The following is a 17,813-nucleotide window of genomic DNA, read 5'->3' on the forward strand; positions in this document are numbered from 1 at the left end:
TCTGAGATTATACCAACTAAAACTGTATTATAAATTTGGTAAAAACAATTTTATCTTTGGTTACCAACAAACAGTTTACAAAAAAACTCACACAAATGGGTATTAAAAAAAAACTTTTTTATGTGGTTGGTTTTTAAAACATATAATTGTGTCAGAAAACCAAAATTCGACTTTTTGGATCACAATACTTTTTCTTGTACAATTTATCAACCCTAGTCCACAGTCAGCCTCACTTGGCTTGTCACATTCTCACTCTCCAGCAATGTTATACCATCAATATCAGTACTTTTACCAAGAAATGTTTCCTAACCTTAGAACTGATGTTGGGTGCGAGGCGACAGACGTCCAGAGATCGGCCTGAGTTGTTGGAAGCTACAGATAGCCTGTCAGGTTCTCTGTCCACAGTCAGCCCCACTCGGCTTGTCACATTCTCACTCTCCAGCAGTGTTGCATCTACAGACTGCAGCAGTCTCTGGGCGTGTTCCACAAGGTCCTGTCAAATATATTCTAACTTTACAAACTGACTCTTTCAGATCATACTACTGCTTTAAAAACTCATACAACTGCATTCATTGCCAGTACAACCATTGTTATTTAACCCACATTATTCCACTGATACATATATGGGACACCTCAGTGTGGTCTATTAACTGTATTTAGTCGTTATAGTAGCAGTACTCTTCAGACAGGTGTGAGTTATTACATATATTGTAATCAAATTAAAATCATTAAGCTATTTACTATTTAAACAGACATTACAAAACCTACCCGAGAAAATGCCACATATTTTTGCACAGATTTATGAAGTGTGTTAAAAAAATATGATAAATAATTTTTTTATCTAAAAAGTAATAAACTTAAATCGAATTTGATTTAATCTCCTTCAAAATACTGTCCTTGGCTGAAAATGCACTTATTCTAACGATTAATCCATGACTGAAAACATTTCTGGAAGGCTTCTTTCGCAAGGGCTTTTTTTGTGACCCCCTCAATGTGTGGAATGTTGTCTTTAAGAACAATTTTAATTTTTGGGAAGAGTCAGAAGTCGCATTGTGCTAAATCGTGCGAGTATGACAGATGTGGACAGACAGAAACACTCTTTTCGGACAAAAACTCGCGAATAAAAAGTGAGGTGTGCCACGGTGCATTATTGTGATGAAGAAGAAAGCAATTTGCCCATTTTTCCTGTCTCTTTCTTTGTATGGCATTTCACAAATGTTGCAGAACGCCTTTATAAAATTCAGAGTTCACAGTTGTTCCCCTTGGATTGAACTCTGCCATAATGCCCTTACTATAAAAAAAAACAATGAGCATGACCTTGATGTCTGATTTTGACTTATGTCTTTTTAGGGCGAGGAGAAGCATTGGTTTTCCATTGGGAACTCTGCATTTTGGTCTCAGGGTCATATCCAGTTACAATTTTGGGCATGAAATCTGCTTGAAGATGATCTTTCAACTCTGTGAAGACTGATACACGATTTCCCTTCTGTTCATCACTTAAAAGACTAGGAAAACATTTTGCACTCACCTATCTCATTTGATAATTATTGGTTAAAATGCTTTGTTGAACAGAACCATACGAGATGTTAAGATCGTTAAGATCCGATAGCTCTCGAATAGCCATTGACCTGTTTGAACAAACCATTATTTCTACTTTTTGCACTTTTTAGTCTGTTTTTGAGGATAATGGACGTCTCGAATGCTACTTACCTTAAACTGACTCATTTCTGCTTTTAAATTGGTCATACCACTTGTATACAATCTTCAGAGTTACCATATTATGGCCATACACAGATTTTAATATTTCATGAGCTTCTTTGGTACTTTTGGTAAGTACTTTTTCAACTTAAAAAAGGTACTTAATGTTAATGCGTTGTTCGAAGTCCATGATGCACGACAGATACGATAAACGCAACCTCACTTAGCTGGCAATTGAGGGACAAGCTCCAGCATGTTGAAACTTGTCACTGCCTATCCCAACAGATCACGCTACTAGGCAAATTACATCATATGCATGTAGCATTAGCAGTTGCCGCTATACACATTCATTCACCGTATTTTTTAATCACACCTCATATGTTACCTCTTAATTGCTTATTAATTCTGAAACTGGCAAACACTCACTATCTGGCATTTGTGTTATGTTTCTCGTAGCATTTGATATCAGGCCTTTGAACATATCTTATACTATATGTTTAACATTTTTTAAATATATCTAAATATTAACCATGGAAATAAATAGTTTTCTTTATTACAGGAAAGACATCTGAAGAAAATGAAAAAAATTGACATACTACTATTTACAATACTTCATATTACTGATAGGATTTTAAATGAAATCTGGTGACTGAACAAACTTCTTTGTATTCTAAAACAGAATGCAATCACAGACTTCCAATCTTGACAGTTTATAGACAAAAAGGAAATCTTAAATTTTGAAGAACACAAGATTTTTAGGGCATCAACTAGTAACAGTGTACAGTACAAAAAATCACAAGAAAGAGAGTTGCTATATTCTATTCTAAGGATTCCTTCCAAGACAAGCTTGAATTTATATATGTGAATGACAGCTGTATAGAACTAATATGCAAGATAACTACAGTTGTCAAAATCAAACTAGGCAAGTCTCAACTTTTGCAGTCGAGATTTAAAGAACACTAGGATATCTTGAAACTGGCCTAGAAGTCACATAATAAATGCTTGAAAAGATCTCAGCAGAAAAGCATGCAGCTCTCATGAGTGACAAAAATATTCACTGCTTGAATATAAACAAAATGACTACCTGTAAATTATCAGTTTGTTAACAAGCTATAATACTCAAAAGCTCAACTTTCCACCAATTAAGATAACACTCAGGTCCAGCAACTCGACAGATTATATTTGTGTACCAACATACAGCTGAAGGAGTTCAGCGTTGTAGTAATTTTACAGAAATGTCAGATTGTACAGAAAACTTGTACTATGCAATTCATGAACCTGTATGAGAAATTACCTCAAAAACTACTCATTACCAAATATAGAATCATAAGACACAGGAAGTACTGCTTAACCTGTGTAAATGGGCAAATGTGTTAAATTCCAGAAATTTACAATAGTTTCTGTGTTACTAGGTCACAGGCAACAGGGACTAAAGGATTCTAACAACATTAAAATGTACTTAACAGGAGTCTGTTTGGGTTAGAAATAATCCACAAAAGCAATGGAGATAAAACGCTGACAAAAACAAACTGCAAATAAAATCATCACCAATACACACCACACAGGGAATACACCAAGGCTTAGTGAGCTACTGGGACCTAAGCTGTTTATTTTTATTTTTATTTAAAAAAGATTTGTCAAAATATACACAACATTACACGTTGGTCATAACTAACATATTCCATCATGCAGCAACATAACAACGTATGGTTACAAGACTCGCTACAAGAGCATCTTTTCTGCTCACAGGCTCAATTTTATGAAGCTACAGTTCTATTACTATCTGAATGCAATCAATGTGTAATTATGAACTAACTCTTCTTCTAATCTCAACAATTATGTAAAACAGAATTTTTAGTTAGTAAAAAAGTTTAGTAAATCGTATTATTATCATTAGCAATCGAATGGAACGTAACACTTTGAAGATAGATTGTGAATATTATATCTAACAGTATTATGCACTATCTATTGAATAATGAAAATATTACCTTAGTCTCAATGTCAACACTGTCAGCGATGTTCAGTGTAAATTCTGAGTTGACCAATGTGAGCACGTCTCTGTACAAGTTATCGCTCGAAGCAGTCAGCGTAGGTAGACTGTTCTTTCGACTGTTGCAGCTATGATTGCTCAACGTATCACTGACAATCTTGTATACTGTAGATTGCGTATCTTCCACTGTTGTGGGTTTCTCTATCACAACATCAGGTGGTGTGGACTCAGTGATCCCTTGTAGTTCCATACGTTTGTTCTCCGTATAGTCCCGGATCAGGTCCAAATAACTGTTTCCAGGACTGGAGACTGTCGATCTTACCTCACAGTCTGTTAAGGAATAAAATGTCACAGTCAAGTAGTTTCAAAATGCTATATTGAATATGACAGTGAAAATGAAAGAGCAGAATATATTAGCTTTTTTACAAGCGAATCCATGAGCATCATTTTGGGTGTTAATATGAAATGTTACACCAGTTCTGGAGGCACTAGATCATCTAAATCTCTGAATTAAAATAACTACGTATCTGAACAGTCTGACACATGGTTAGCTCCCTAGGAAATGTAAAATTTATTTGCACAATGACAGCTACACACACAATGGAAGTGATCTTGTAAGTCATTTAGAAAATAATGGGCTTATACATGACAAATTTATGTTTACATTGAAAAGTGAAGATGCAATGGTATACATTGTAACAGCTTAACTAAGTAATCTATTTCAGTAAATAGATTACTTTAAATAAAGGCACCAATAATGCTCATTGGAGTGTTTGTTTTTTAAATGAAGTAATGTAATAATATGTACAGTTTTTAAATCTTTTATAAATAATAATCTGTCAAAAATATGGAGAGAGCTTTTCCAAAGTGTATATAAATAACCAAGCAAAATGCTGTGCTAACCCTCTGTCTCTGGGCAGAAGAGACAACTACTGCTAGGCCACATTAGCGGTGCACGAATCTTGTTTTTAATTGTATTGCATGTTTCAGTCATATAACTTATATTAATACAATTATACATATTTGTATTAAGTATAAAACATTTGATTCAACTCATGTTACATTAATCTATTTTTTATGATTGTCAACATTAAAACTTTTTCATTTCAGCAACAGAGTTAACAAAGAGCTATATTGTATTGAGCCGTTGATGAGATTTGTCATGAACTCATCAACGGAATAAAATGCATTCAACATTAAAAGATCTCTTAAATGAGATTTGAAACGTCTCTTTGTTGGTAATTCTTTAATGCACTCTGGGAGTCTGTTGATCACTTTGACACAAACCTGAGATAGAAGTTGTTCATAAGTCATCGTTCTGTGAGACTGAATTTAAGAAAATAAAATTAAGAATTAAACATGCCTAGTTATCCATGCGGAGTTTGTACAGTGGGTGTTAGATATAAGGGAATATTTTGCAATGGGACTTGCAAAAAATGGTACCATGCAGACTGTGCAAACATAGCGAGTAAGGAACTAAAAGATCTATCTAAAAAGGACTCTACAAACTGGATATGTAGAAGATGCACTAATACACAGCTATGTGGACCTAGAACTCTGGCACAGTTAGAAATAAATACCCCCAACTCGTCTTTTCAAGAACCTGAACTAAGTATAATAGAACCTAACCCAGAAAACATTGAAGTTAGCTTCTCCAAGAGTCCAGATTGTCTGTACACCTCAATAAAAGAGTTGGAAAATAGTCCTGAGTGAAATAATTTTCTAGATAACTTAGAAAATAATGACGAAAAATTAAAAATAGCTGGAAAAGTAGGGGCAGCACTCCTCGAGGAAAATAACCTCTTGAAAGGAAAAAATATTGAATTAGAAGCTAAATAGAAATTTTGGAAGAACAGTTGGATAGAATGAAAAATTGAAGAAAACAAGTATCTCAGCAAAATTGAAGACCTTCTACAGAATTTATCTGAAACACAAGTCCAACTGGAAAAGAAAAGAAACTTCGTTTAGATACTCAAATTATTTTTGAAGAGCATGACTACAAACAAGGACAACTGGTAGACGATTATGCTAAAAATGATAAATCATCTACAGAATACAATTAATAAGCTTGAAAAGAAAGTAAGTTCTCAAGATATTAAAATATTAGAGTTGCCTACGTTTACAAATAATGAAACTCAAACTGAAACAGGCTCTCACTGCATCTCTCAACCTATAAATTGCTCCTCAAACATGCAGATGGAACTTGTACAGCTGAAAGTAAGGCAAGATAGTTTGGAATGTACAGTTAGAGACTTGGCGGTACAGATCCAAAATAACCAAATCTAAGGAACCTCCTAACTCAGAAATTCAAAGCATAACCAAAGTACCAAAACAAAAAACAGTAAGAAAACATACACCAGCTAAACTGAGTAATACACCATCTAAGGGAAAAAAGAAGAACTGTTTCAGTGTCCTCATTACAAATGGCAAAATGCAGGGAATTTCAGACACAATACCCTATGGATACACCAGGATCAAGGCTAACAGGGCTGACGACAAACAAGGTCCTGGATTCGCCAATCCAGGCCGGACACACAATGGTTGTGGAAGCACAAAGTACATAGACAGGATAATTGCCCACCAGCCAAAACCTACAACCAATATCAAAATACCTAATCAAAGACATTTTTTAGCCGAAAGTCCATTCATAAAAATCAAAATTCAAACAAAATTACAATACCAGAACATTTGTGAATTCTCTCCACCCCTGCGAACAAACATATACTCAACACAAAATACTTGAAATTGGCTCAACTCCATACAACTGTGGCCAAAAATCACTCCAGCAAAAGAGAGGGTACACCTTAAAACAGTATCCCCAGCAAAGTACACAAACAAAAGAAAAAATAAAGCTTTTCCATCAAAATGTAGACCGCCTCTCCAATAAAATAGATATTCCTAAACGACCAGCTAGCCCAAGAGACCCCTGACATCATTATCATCACGGAACATGGCTACCAAGAAAATTCTATCAGTCATGTTAGACTCAATGGATACAATCTAATAGATTCTTTTAGCAGAACACAACATATTAAAGGGGGGGTTGCAGTATATGTTAGAGAGAACTTCAGGAATCATTCAACAAGCTTGAATGCGTCCCAATACAGCGAAGAACTGCTCTGTGAGATAGCGGCAGTAAAGCTACAAACCAAACCCAGAGACACTTATATTATTGGAGTGTACAGGCCAAGTCATAATCTTGAAAATGCCCTTAGAAATCCTAGGAACCTTCCTGGACACAATTCCAACAATGGAAGAGTACAGTAATCCTAATGGGGGACATAAATGTAAACTGCTTGGACGAGAGTTCAACGAGTAACAAAATACTTGAAGCTTTCCTGAACACCTACAACATCATAAGACTGTATCTCCCTCCAACCAGGATCACACCACATAGCCAGACCTCCATAGATTTTTATATGTACTAATTTAGCCTCATCTGAAATTGAATCCGAAGTAATAAATACCTTCATCTCTGATCATACCGGACAAAATGTGCACAATAAATGTCCAAAAACCTGGAAAGGACAACATGACAATACAAAAAAGGAGCTTTACCAGGAGAAACATACAGGAACTAAAAGAACTCTTGAGCCAACAATCCTGGGAAGAAGTATACTCAAAGGAAAATGCTGAAGAAGCATACATGACCCTGCACAAGATAATTATAAAGCACAATCAACAAAACTTGTCCTGTCAAAAATTACTCGAACTAAGAAAATGAAGAAACCCACACCTCAGGACTCTGACACTAAAAAATTAAGAAATGAATTCCTCCTAGCACAAGAGCAATACATTCTGTATGGAAAGCTAGAGGACAAACAACAAGCGGCGAGAAAAAAAGAAAGAATATGATCAACTACTTAAAAGGAGAAGGAAAGAAGCAACTGCAAAGATCATCGATGAAGCTGAAAACAAAAGTCAGGCTATCTGGAAAATTATTAATAGTGAAAGGAAAAGTAAGCAAGACCATAACACACTGTCCGAGCTGGAAGTGAACGGAAAAATAATCTATAACCCCTATGGATATAGCAAACCAACTGAATATCTACCTAACTAGTGTTGCTAAAACAACCTTAGCACAACAACCTAAGCCCAGACAGAACACAATGACGAGCAGGATTACTAACTGTCCCTGCTTGGTACTTCACCCAACCACTTCAATAGAGGTAAAACAAGTCATCCAGTCAATGAAATCAAAAACCTCCTCAGGAATAGATGAACTGTCACCAAAAACATTGAAGCGATGTAAAGACGAACTTGCACAACCACTAGTAAATATTGTCAACAAGTCTCTCTTACAGGGCACATTTCCTTCTCAGCTAAAAATCGCTAAAGTGCTACCAAAACATAAGAAAGGTGATAAAAAGCAACCATCAAACTATCGGCCGATTTCACTTTTGTCAGCTTTCTCTAAAATTATAGAAAAAAATAGTACTGAACAGACTCCTACAACATATCAAAACCTTTATATGCTTACAGTTCATCAACATGGCTTCACTGCGGGTAGGTCAACAGTAACAGCATTTAATCAGCCTAATTAGAAGGACTTATAGACAATATAGAGGCAGGAAACACTGTGACAACCATACTCCTAGATTACAGCAAGGCATTTGATTGCCTTAACCATGAAATGCTTTTAAAGAAATTAGAGGGAAATCGGAGTGACCGGGGTTGTTGCTGCAAGTTGGTTTAAGAGTTACTTGGAAGGCAGAACCCAAGTGGTTGAAATAAGTCATACAGATCACAAAAGGGACAATGCAAACAATTCGTCGGAAAGCCAAAAGCTAGATAGAGGTGTCCCGCAAGGATCAGTCCTGGGCCCTGTCCTGTACATCATTTTCAACCAGCGACATGCCAAATTTCCTTGAGCGGCACTGGCTCATTGCTTATGTATGCAGACGACACAGTTCTTATAAATAGTACAAAAACCCCTGAAGAACTTGAAATTAAAGCATACATAGCATTTAACATGGCACTTGAGTATCTGCCATAGCAATGATTTGGCTGTTAATGAGAGTAAAAGCACACAGCTCTTCTTTGGATCAAAAAAACACCAGTAACTGAAATACCTGACTAAAACCAAACCGAATATGCTAAACACCTAGGCCTCACCATTGACTCAGACCTGTCATGGAGTCTCCATGTGGATACGGTAATGCTCTAAACTCAGTTCTGGTGTATTCGTTATAAAAAAGACTCAAATCGATCACAGAAGATCAGAGCATACTCCGAACAGCATACTTTGCTCTTGCTGAGTCACATCTTCGATATGGCCTTGTACTATGGGGAAACTCTTCCAAAACAAACCTCCAAAGAGTACTGATACACCAGAAGAAAATCATCAGAGCCATGCTGGTCTAGGTCCTCAGGAGTCCTGCCGAGGAGCTTTTATAAATTTAAAAATCCCTCCACAGTGGTAGCTCTCTACATTCTTGAGGTAATCCTCCATGCTGCACGTCAAGATCTCCCCAGAAGAAACAACTTACATAACCACTTCACAAGAAACGGTAGCGACTATGTTCTTCCCAATCACAGACTGGCACTCTATGAGAAGAAGCCCTCATACATCGGTGCCAAACTTGCCAACTACCTGCCTGATGAGCTGAAAACTCCAGGGCCAATCAAGAATATGAGACAGCGGCTTATCAACTGGCTCCTAGTTCGACCCCTTTACTCAATCGACGAGTACATTCGGTGGAGGGAAGACCCGACTTTTTCAAAATCAAAACTAATTTTTCGTACATGGATTCATCAATTTCCAACTCTTGCAAACTTTTGACGACATTTCTGTACTCAAAGTTCATGAAATAAAGAGATTTGTCTATTGTCTATTGTCTATTGTCTACCATTTCCTCTCGTATTATATCTGTTGACGTCACTGCCTAGTGTCAAATCACATTTGTATCGACAATACAGGGCCACCTTTAGGATATAGAGGCTCTTTTAATTTGTACTTTGCATAGCCACTTCACAATCTTATCACGTAAGCTCTATTACTACAGAGAGGATGTAATGAAGACAAAAGATCAAAATGACAATTAAATGGGTAGTGAAAATGGCAAAAAGACTATTAATATAAAAAAGAGAACAAATGAAATTAAACTTAGAAGCTTTAAACATAAATCTGTTGCTGAACACAACACACTTCAAACAAAGGGTCTAAAGCTCTATGGATCATTTCAAACTCAAAGAAAAAAAGCCTATTTTGTTGTTTTTAAACATGATTATACATCACCTGTTGCTGGGAGGTTTAGTGTGGAAGGGCAGGAGTCAGAGGTCGATACGGATATGTGATCTGGCTCCAGACAGTGAGGGCTCGAGTAAGGGTTGCTGCTACGAGCCTTGACTGGGGTTTCTTGAGGTTTGTGGAAGAATGGACTTACATAGTCCCACAGCTTTCCACCACTGTACATACACATACAAACACTTGAAGTCTTCATTACTTCTAATAAATCATACTAAAACGGATCAACTTATTATTAATACAAACCTACTTTCAAAAAGTCAGCTTGTACATTAACTAAAATCTTTTGCACGAACTATAAAATACTCATGAAGATTACACGTTTGTGATTTCAGAAGAACTGAATATTCTTAATTTAATAATCCTAATTATGTGTTTATGGCAGAAACTGGTTATGATGTCTAAACATTATTATACGTTTTTATTGTTTTGAAAAATTGGGTCTTTTAGCCATCACAGAATAGTTATTATTTACACTAAAACAACATATTAAATGAGTAGAAAAACCGTACACAATTAAGATTACATCTCCTCATTTTCCAAAAATAAGGAAACGAGTCTGTATGCTGACTTAGAGAGATGTTGAAAATGTTAAAAAGTTATTCAGTCGGTTTTTGGACCTGAACCAAGAATTGAAATTATAAAATTATGACCAGAACTGACAAAAAAAGGGATTTAAACCATATCTATATTAACTCTACAACCGATAGGCCTTTTAATTCCGACCACTAAGTCCTGATTCGGACATTCACATGGATTTTTCTGAAAATTTTAATAAATAAAAAACATATAAAATTAAAAACAAAAAATATACTAAAATTATTATTTTTAATCAACTAAAAGGAATAATTATATGTAAAATAAAAATTTAACAAAACCTTTCATCTATTTCCTCTAATCCAAAATTGAAAAATAAATCTGTATTTGAAAATATTCGTTCACTTTCAAATACATATTAGGTTCTTATCTTTCAGCAAAATGTCAGTGTTAAACACTAAAAATATTAAGAATGTTAGATTTATTTAGAACATACACACTAATACACTAATAATCTAAAAAAATTATAATAAAAAAATAAATAAAAATGTCCTCTATACAAATTTGAAGAACAGTATTTATTATGGATCATCCACATTCTTCTTCATTTTTGTGGTTACCTCTTTCTACCTACTCCCACCACCTTTCGGAAATACTGTAATTTGTATAACATTATATAATACAACAAGTAAACTTATTTTATATAACTGTAATAATCCAATAAATAATATGCGACAATGCGATGTTAGCAGAAGACCTTGGCATAAATAAATACCAATTACGACATTTATCAGTTGTAGGGTTAAATAAAAAATGTATATTGGATGCCTCGGACTGCAAATTACAACAATATATAGGCTAGAACATCATATTTTATCGTACACATACACATCTAATCTTCTAATCGCTTAATGTCAAAATCGAAGCTGATATATATATATATATATATATATATATATATATATATATATATATATATATCGTATGGGGGACAAAGGCAGCTATCCATAAATAAATAAATTAAAAATTACAATTATTAAAAAGTACGTAAGAACAAAGTTCTTGAGTCATAAATTAAAAATAATATTAAAATCTCCCGTCACAAAGCTAAATCCAAATTACTGAGCCAGTTTAGAGACCCATCCTCTAAACCACTCAGACCAGCCAGACCACCAGAAAACAATCGCAAAGGGCAGTCGTTTACAATGTGCTCAATTGTCTGAGAGTTTGCGCCACAACAATCGAAGCTGATGCCGATGTTTGTATTGTACTTTATTCTCTCATAATAGCATATTTATATAAAAAACACAACAGTGATTTTAAGCTTGGACTGTGTGACAAGGATTTTCAAGCCTATATACTGATGTAGGGTGAAATATACATATTAGGTCTCCCTGGATGTGACAGAAACATAAAATATGGAATAATGCTTCACATGGCAATGTAAGAAGTATACCATACAGTTTATAAATGCACAATATTTTTTCAGATTTTAATTGACCATATTAATTTTAACCGGATTTAAATCTATGTGGTTGTGTTTCAGTTCAGAAACAACAACTGAATTCAAAGAATTATGGCTCGAACAAATTAATACGATATTTATTTATCTTTATTTTAAATATATTATAAATCTGGATGAGACAAAACCAAGAAGAGTACATCAAAGTTTAACATTAAATTTAGTACTAGACATTTTTTTAAATATAACGTTACCTGAAATGATTTAAATTAACCTTTATTTTATTACCCTTTCAATTTAAACTTCAACTGATATAACAGTATATTTTATCTACATGAACACCAGATTACCTGATATACTGCAAGACTAGAAAAACAGATGAGTCAGTCTCAAATATAGAGTTGAGCTCCACCATGTACGGAATGCGCCGTGGGAAGATGCAGCATTTGTTTTTGTTTATCGGATACGAGGATTTGTAAAGTGCCTAAAATCAAATTTAAACTACCAATTCACAGTGCAATGTCAGATTGAAACAGAGCAGCAGAACTGAATCCCATTCCCCATTTCATCAAATTCATTGTGCCCTAGGAATGGCAAATAGACTACAAAATTGTCATGGCATGACAGAGCAAAGATTCAATATAACACAAGTTAGTGAAATTATTAGAATCAATCGTCTAGATAAAAGATTCTTTTATTCATGTAATAAATCAATAATAAGAATAAGCATTAAAATATACAGGAAATCAATTTGAAAAATGTTAATGAGTTTAATAAAATATGTTAGATGAAACTTCTTTAAGTTATAATTTAAACAAACAACTGTTACCAGAAAATCATCCATGTTAGTTAGCGTGAGAAAACGTGTTTTTAGCATTATTATTTAAAACAACAATTTATCTTATGTATATGAGGAAATATAATATTATGAGAGGATTCAACATACCTTTACGATAAACAGGAAATTAGTGCGTGAATCAATGACTAGCATAACTTTGCCGACAACACCAACAACCTTGAACCATTGCAGGTCTGAGAGGGGTTGCCACAATTTTGACAGTGGCACAATGTCACTCTCCTAAAGTAAAATAAAAAAATCAGTGGTTTTGTATTCGTTACTAGAGAATGATCAATTATAATAATTTTGTCTTACACAACTTTTTCTGCCAAATAATTACTTATTCAGGTGAATATTAATTTGTGACATGTTCTAATATTTCACTTATTGTGGTTAAAACTACAGGTAAGTAAAATAATATAACAGTACATAAAGTTTACCATAATGATGAACATCTATTTAATACATTTGCATTTTCTTAGTTCATCTCGTTTCTACTAAACATAACAATTGTTACATCAATTACATAAAATGTTATAACAACAAGCTAATAAGTGTTTTATTTAAGATCAGTAGCAAACATAATGGAAAGGCATACTAAGGAGAACTGCAGCAAACAGGAACTAAGTAGCCGGAGGGGGGAGGGGCACAATGCTTTAGTGCCAGTCTGGATGCACAAGAAAATAAATTATTTGTAAAAACGTTTTTTGTCCTTAGTTAGCATTCCCACATCAAGTTAGCAATGATAAAATGGGATGATTTAAATGTTTTTAAAGCATAATTTAGGTGATAATATGGAAGGCAATTTAAAAAAAACTATATTATCAATAAATAAATTGTATTGTTATCAAAACTGGAGTTTTAAGATTTATTTTTGTGTATTCATTTGCCAGTTGTTGTTTCTTTAATTTTGGTATGAACTTAAACACACATTTTCTTTTAAAACTACACTTCAAAATTTATGTTTATTTGAGATTGGGTTATTTAACTTAATTTTAATAATACGAGGGCTATTCGAAAAGTAGATTACGTTTTGGAATTAAAAATTAACAAAGTATAGGAAAAAATTTGTATTATATTACATTTGAAAGCCACACTTAAATACTACTTTTCAACATAGTCGCCATTCAAATTTAGGCACTTATCATATCGATGGATGAGCTTGACAATGCCTTCCTCATAAAATTCTGCCGCCTGTGTCTTCAACCAGTTTGTCACTTCTTGCTGCAGCTCTGCGTCGTCGTCAAAGCGCTGCGTTGCCAGCCACTTCTTCATTGTTGGGAACAAGTGGTAGTCACTTGGTGCAAGATACGGGCTGTATGGTGGATGAGGAAACAACTCCCACTGGAATGATGAGAACTTCTCACGTGTGCGATTTGCCGTGTGAGGTCGAGCGTTATCGTGAATCAACAGAATTTTCGAGCTCAACTTTCCCCTACGCTTGTTTTGGATTGCTTTTCTGAGGTTGTTTAACGTTTTGCAATATCTTTCTAAGTTGTAGTGCCTCGTTCCAGGAAATCAACAAGAATTACACCTTTCTTGTCCCAAAAAAACGGTCGCCATAACCTTTCTTGCCGACATCGTTTGCAAACATTTTCTTGGTTTGTAAGGGGAACTTGTTTGTCCCCACTCCATTGACTGCAATTTGGTCTCGCAGTTAACATGTTTCACCCATGTTTCATCGCCAGTTACGAAGCGATCGAGTAGTGATTCACCCTCTTTGTCGTAAGCATCCAAAATTGTTAACGCTGCAGCCATGCGCTGGTTTTTGTGGACGTCGGTCAGCATTTTCGGTACCCATCTTGCACAAAACTTGTGGAAGCCAAGCTTATCAGTGACTATTTCGTATAACAAAGTTCGTGAAATTTGAGGGAAACTAAGCGAGAGTTCCGTTGTAATGTATGCGGGTCGACACTGTACTCTCTATGGGTCGGGAAGAATAATTAAAACTACACATTTAGAGTAACATTGCTCTAGGACCCCGCTCGTAAAGGAACGGACGGGACACGCGGAGGTTACATGACGGTGTCTGGTGGTGGACTCCGGGTGGACGTGCTGGCTGGCCAGCTTGGACCGTTGGTTGTAGGGTAGTGGCGTGATGTGACGTCACAGGAGAGCAGCCTATGAGCATTCTTTATTCTTTTAGACCACATCGTATGTTACATCGCCTGACAATACATACTGCCAACATCACTGGTGCAGACATTAAATATCACTATGGATACCTACCAACTTAGTACTTCTCACACTAAATACACTACAATCCTCCCCCTTAAATACATAAGTCCCCTACAATTTAGAAATTTATCAATTACAATTTGTTTTACAATTCTCCAATTTTAAATCAATTACAATGAATAAGAAAATTGACATTATACTCTTTTATTTTTGTAAGTATAGATTATAGAGAACAAAATACAAACTCAATATAATCATTTAACACAAATCACAAACACTTCAATCAAAACCAATAAATCAGAATATAGCAATTAATAACACATTGAATGAACACAATTAACAAATCGATAATAATAATGCTTAAACAATATTAATTATATACAAGTCACAATTGGGTTGTATTTACAAGTCCATTTTGACTAAAGGTTTACGATCCCTTAGTGGGTATCGTCTAACAGGTGTCATTTGTTTGGGTGAAACGCTGGAACTGTTATTGTTTACATTTTGTACGTGGGCTGGGGCTTTGCCCCTGAGCGTTTCTGTTATTGTTATGGTTTTGCGGAGAGGGGGGCAAGGTCGTTGCTAAAAGTACTGGCGACCTTGCGCTCGCTCTGTCCCGCGACTGTATATCGATCGTTTCCTGCGTGTGCTCTGTTGCCACGCTTGCTCTGGGAGTCTAGGCATTGTTGTCAACTTCAGACATTTCCGGACTACACTGTAAACCTACCAAACTGGTCGATATGTCGTTTCCACCTCATGCCCGTATTCAGTTCAACTAAATACGTGACTGGTCCTAATCGTGAAACTACCACACCTGGTATCCACTTATTTCTACCTCTGTAATCTCTGGCTATGATTGGTTGTCCAATAGCTAACTGTCTAGTTTTACTACCCCTATAGTACAATCGTTGTTTCTCTTGATTATCTGACATTAATTGCTTTAACATTTGGGCGAATTAAATCTAACCTAGACTTTAGCGATCTGCCCAACATTAATTGAGCTGGCGATAGATTGGTAGTAGAATGCACTGTATTTCTATAAGTGAACAGGAAGTTACTCAAAGCTAATTCTAAATCCTTGGAATTATGAAGAGCTGTTTTCAATTTATTTTTAATAGTTCTGACTGGACCGTTCTGCCAAACCATTGGTTTCTGGGTGGTATGGTGGTGAAAACGTGTGTTTGATACCATTTGACATCAAAAATTCTTTAAACTCTTGACTGGTAAAAGGTGGTCCGTTGTCGGACACTATGTGGTTCTACAATACCATACCTACTAATATAATTCCCTTAATTTCACAATCGTGTGAACAGCTGCCGTTGAAGCAACGGGCAAACACCTCTGGCCACTTAGAGTACGCATCTTTTACCACCAAAAATAACTTGGACTGAAAAGGTCCAAAAAAATCAATATGAATTCGAGACCAAACTCGTTCCGGAACATTCCAATGATGCAGGAAAGCCTTGGGCGGTTTTGCTCGTTCCTCCAAACAGGCTGCACAGCTGTTAGCTAGTTGTTCTATGTCCCGGTCGATATTAGGCCACCATACATATGCACGGGCTAATGCCTTCATGCGAACAATACCTATGTGTGAAGTATGCAATTCGTTCAGAATGTTTATTCTGAACCTTTTAGGTATTACCACCCTGTACCCCCACATTAGGATTCCTTGCTCCAAGGTTAATTCCGACTGTCTAATTTCAAATGGCTTTAGATCTGGTTCAGTTACAATAGGCCAACCTAATTCTACATAGGATATTACCTTTTTAATTTTCACTATCTACCATTGATTCTCTTTTTTATGTCTACATAGCTTAATGGTATGTCATTTTCAGCTAAACACTGCAAATAGGTACCTATGACATTAATATTAAGGTCATCATCAGAGATTTCATCTTTAATCTCACTATTTACAGGTAATCTAGATAAACCATCGGCATTGCCATGGTTTTGGGACTTAACATTACACAATCTCATATTGGAAACCACTTAAAAACAAAGCGTATCGTTGTAACCTACTGGCTGCGAAAGCAGGTAACCCTTTCTTTGGTCCAAAAATAGCCACTAAAGGCTTATGATCAGTCTTTAACAAAAAACTGTGTACCATATAAATATTGACTAAATTTCTTAACACCAAATACAATGCTTAATGCTTCCTTATCTATTTGTGGAATAGTTTTTTCTCAGCGCTATTTAACACTCTACTTGCGAATGATATAGGTCTTTCTGTACCGTCGTATTGAATCTGACTCAAAACTGATGCAATGCCATATGGACTAGCATCACTGGCTACCACTAGTGGTAATGCAGGATCATAATGCGCTAAAACTTCAGCAGAGATTAACTTTTGCTTAATCTCTTGTAGTGCCTTCTTACATGCTAAATTAAATACAAAATCGGTATCCTTTTCTTAACAACTGATACATTGGGGTTAAAATAGTGGATATCCTAGGAATGAAAACGTGAATAGTAATTAACAAGACCAAGGAAGGCTTTAAGCTGTGTCACATTTTGAGGTTCAGGTGCCTTGACAATTGCTTCAACCTTACTAGGTGCGGTATGCAACCCTTGTTTACTGATAACAAAACCTAAATATTCTAAAACTGTCACAGAAAAATTTACATTTGTTCTTGCTCACTGTGAACCCCATTGTCTTCAAGTCTTTGACACACTAGTCTAAGTCTATGCATGTGTTCCTCATTGTTTTTACCTGTTACTAGAATGTCATCTAAAAATACAGTTACCACCCCCGGGATACCTTGTAATGTTCGTTCTATTATTCTCTGGAATATTCCCGGTGCTGAACTGATACCAAAACATAGGCGATTGTAAGCATACAATCCTTTGTGTGTGCTAATTGTAC

General features: G+C 35.5%; 1 protein-coding gene across 4 annotated transcripts in view; it reads right to left on the reverse strand.

The window, feature by feature from the left end:
* LOC124375230 (ribosomal protein S6 kinase delta-1) overlaps nt 1–17,813 on the reverse strand; it is a 56,442-nt gene that overhangs the window by 21,294 nt on the left and 17,335 nt on the right. For all 4 annotated transcript variants that reach the window (XM_046833366.1, XM_046833367.1, XM_046833368.1 and 1 more), the window contains 5 exons: nt 12,881–13,012; nt 12,285–12,418; nt 9,927–10,096; nt 3,687–4,018; nt 311–493 (listed from right to left, as the gene is read on the reverse strand). In XM_046833366.1, coding sequence (XP_046689322.1) covers nt 311–493; nt 3,687–4,018; nt 9,927–10,096; nt 12,285–12,418; nt 12,881–13,012 — 951 coding nt within the window. The remainder of the gene's footprint in view (nt 1–310; nt 494–3,686; nt 4,019–9,926; nt 10,097–12,284; nt 12,419–12,880; nt 13,013–17,813) is intronic.

Source organism: Homalodisca vitripennis, chromosome 1 (genome assembly GCF_021130785.1).
Source record: "Homalodisca vitripennis isolate AUS2020 chromosome 1, UT_GWSS_2.1, whole genome shotgun sequence".
Lineage (NCBI taxonomy): Eukaryota > Metazoa > Arthropoda > Insecta > Hemiptera > Cicadellidae > Homalodisca > Homalodisca vitripennis.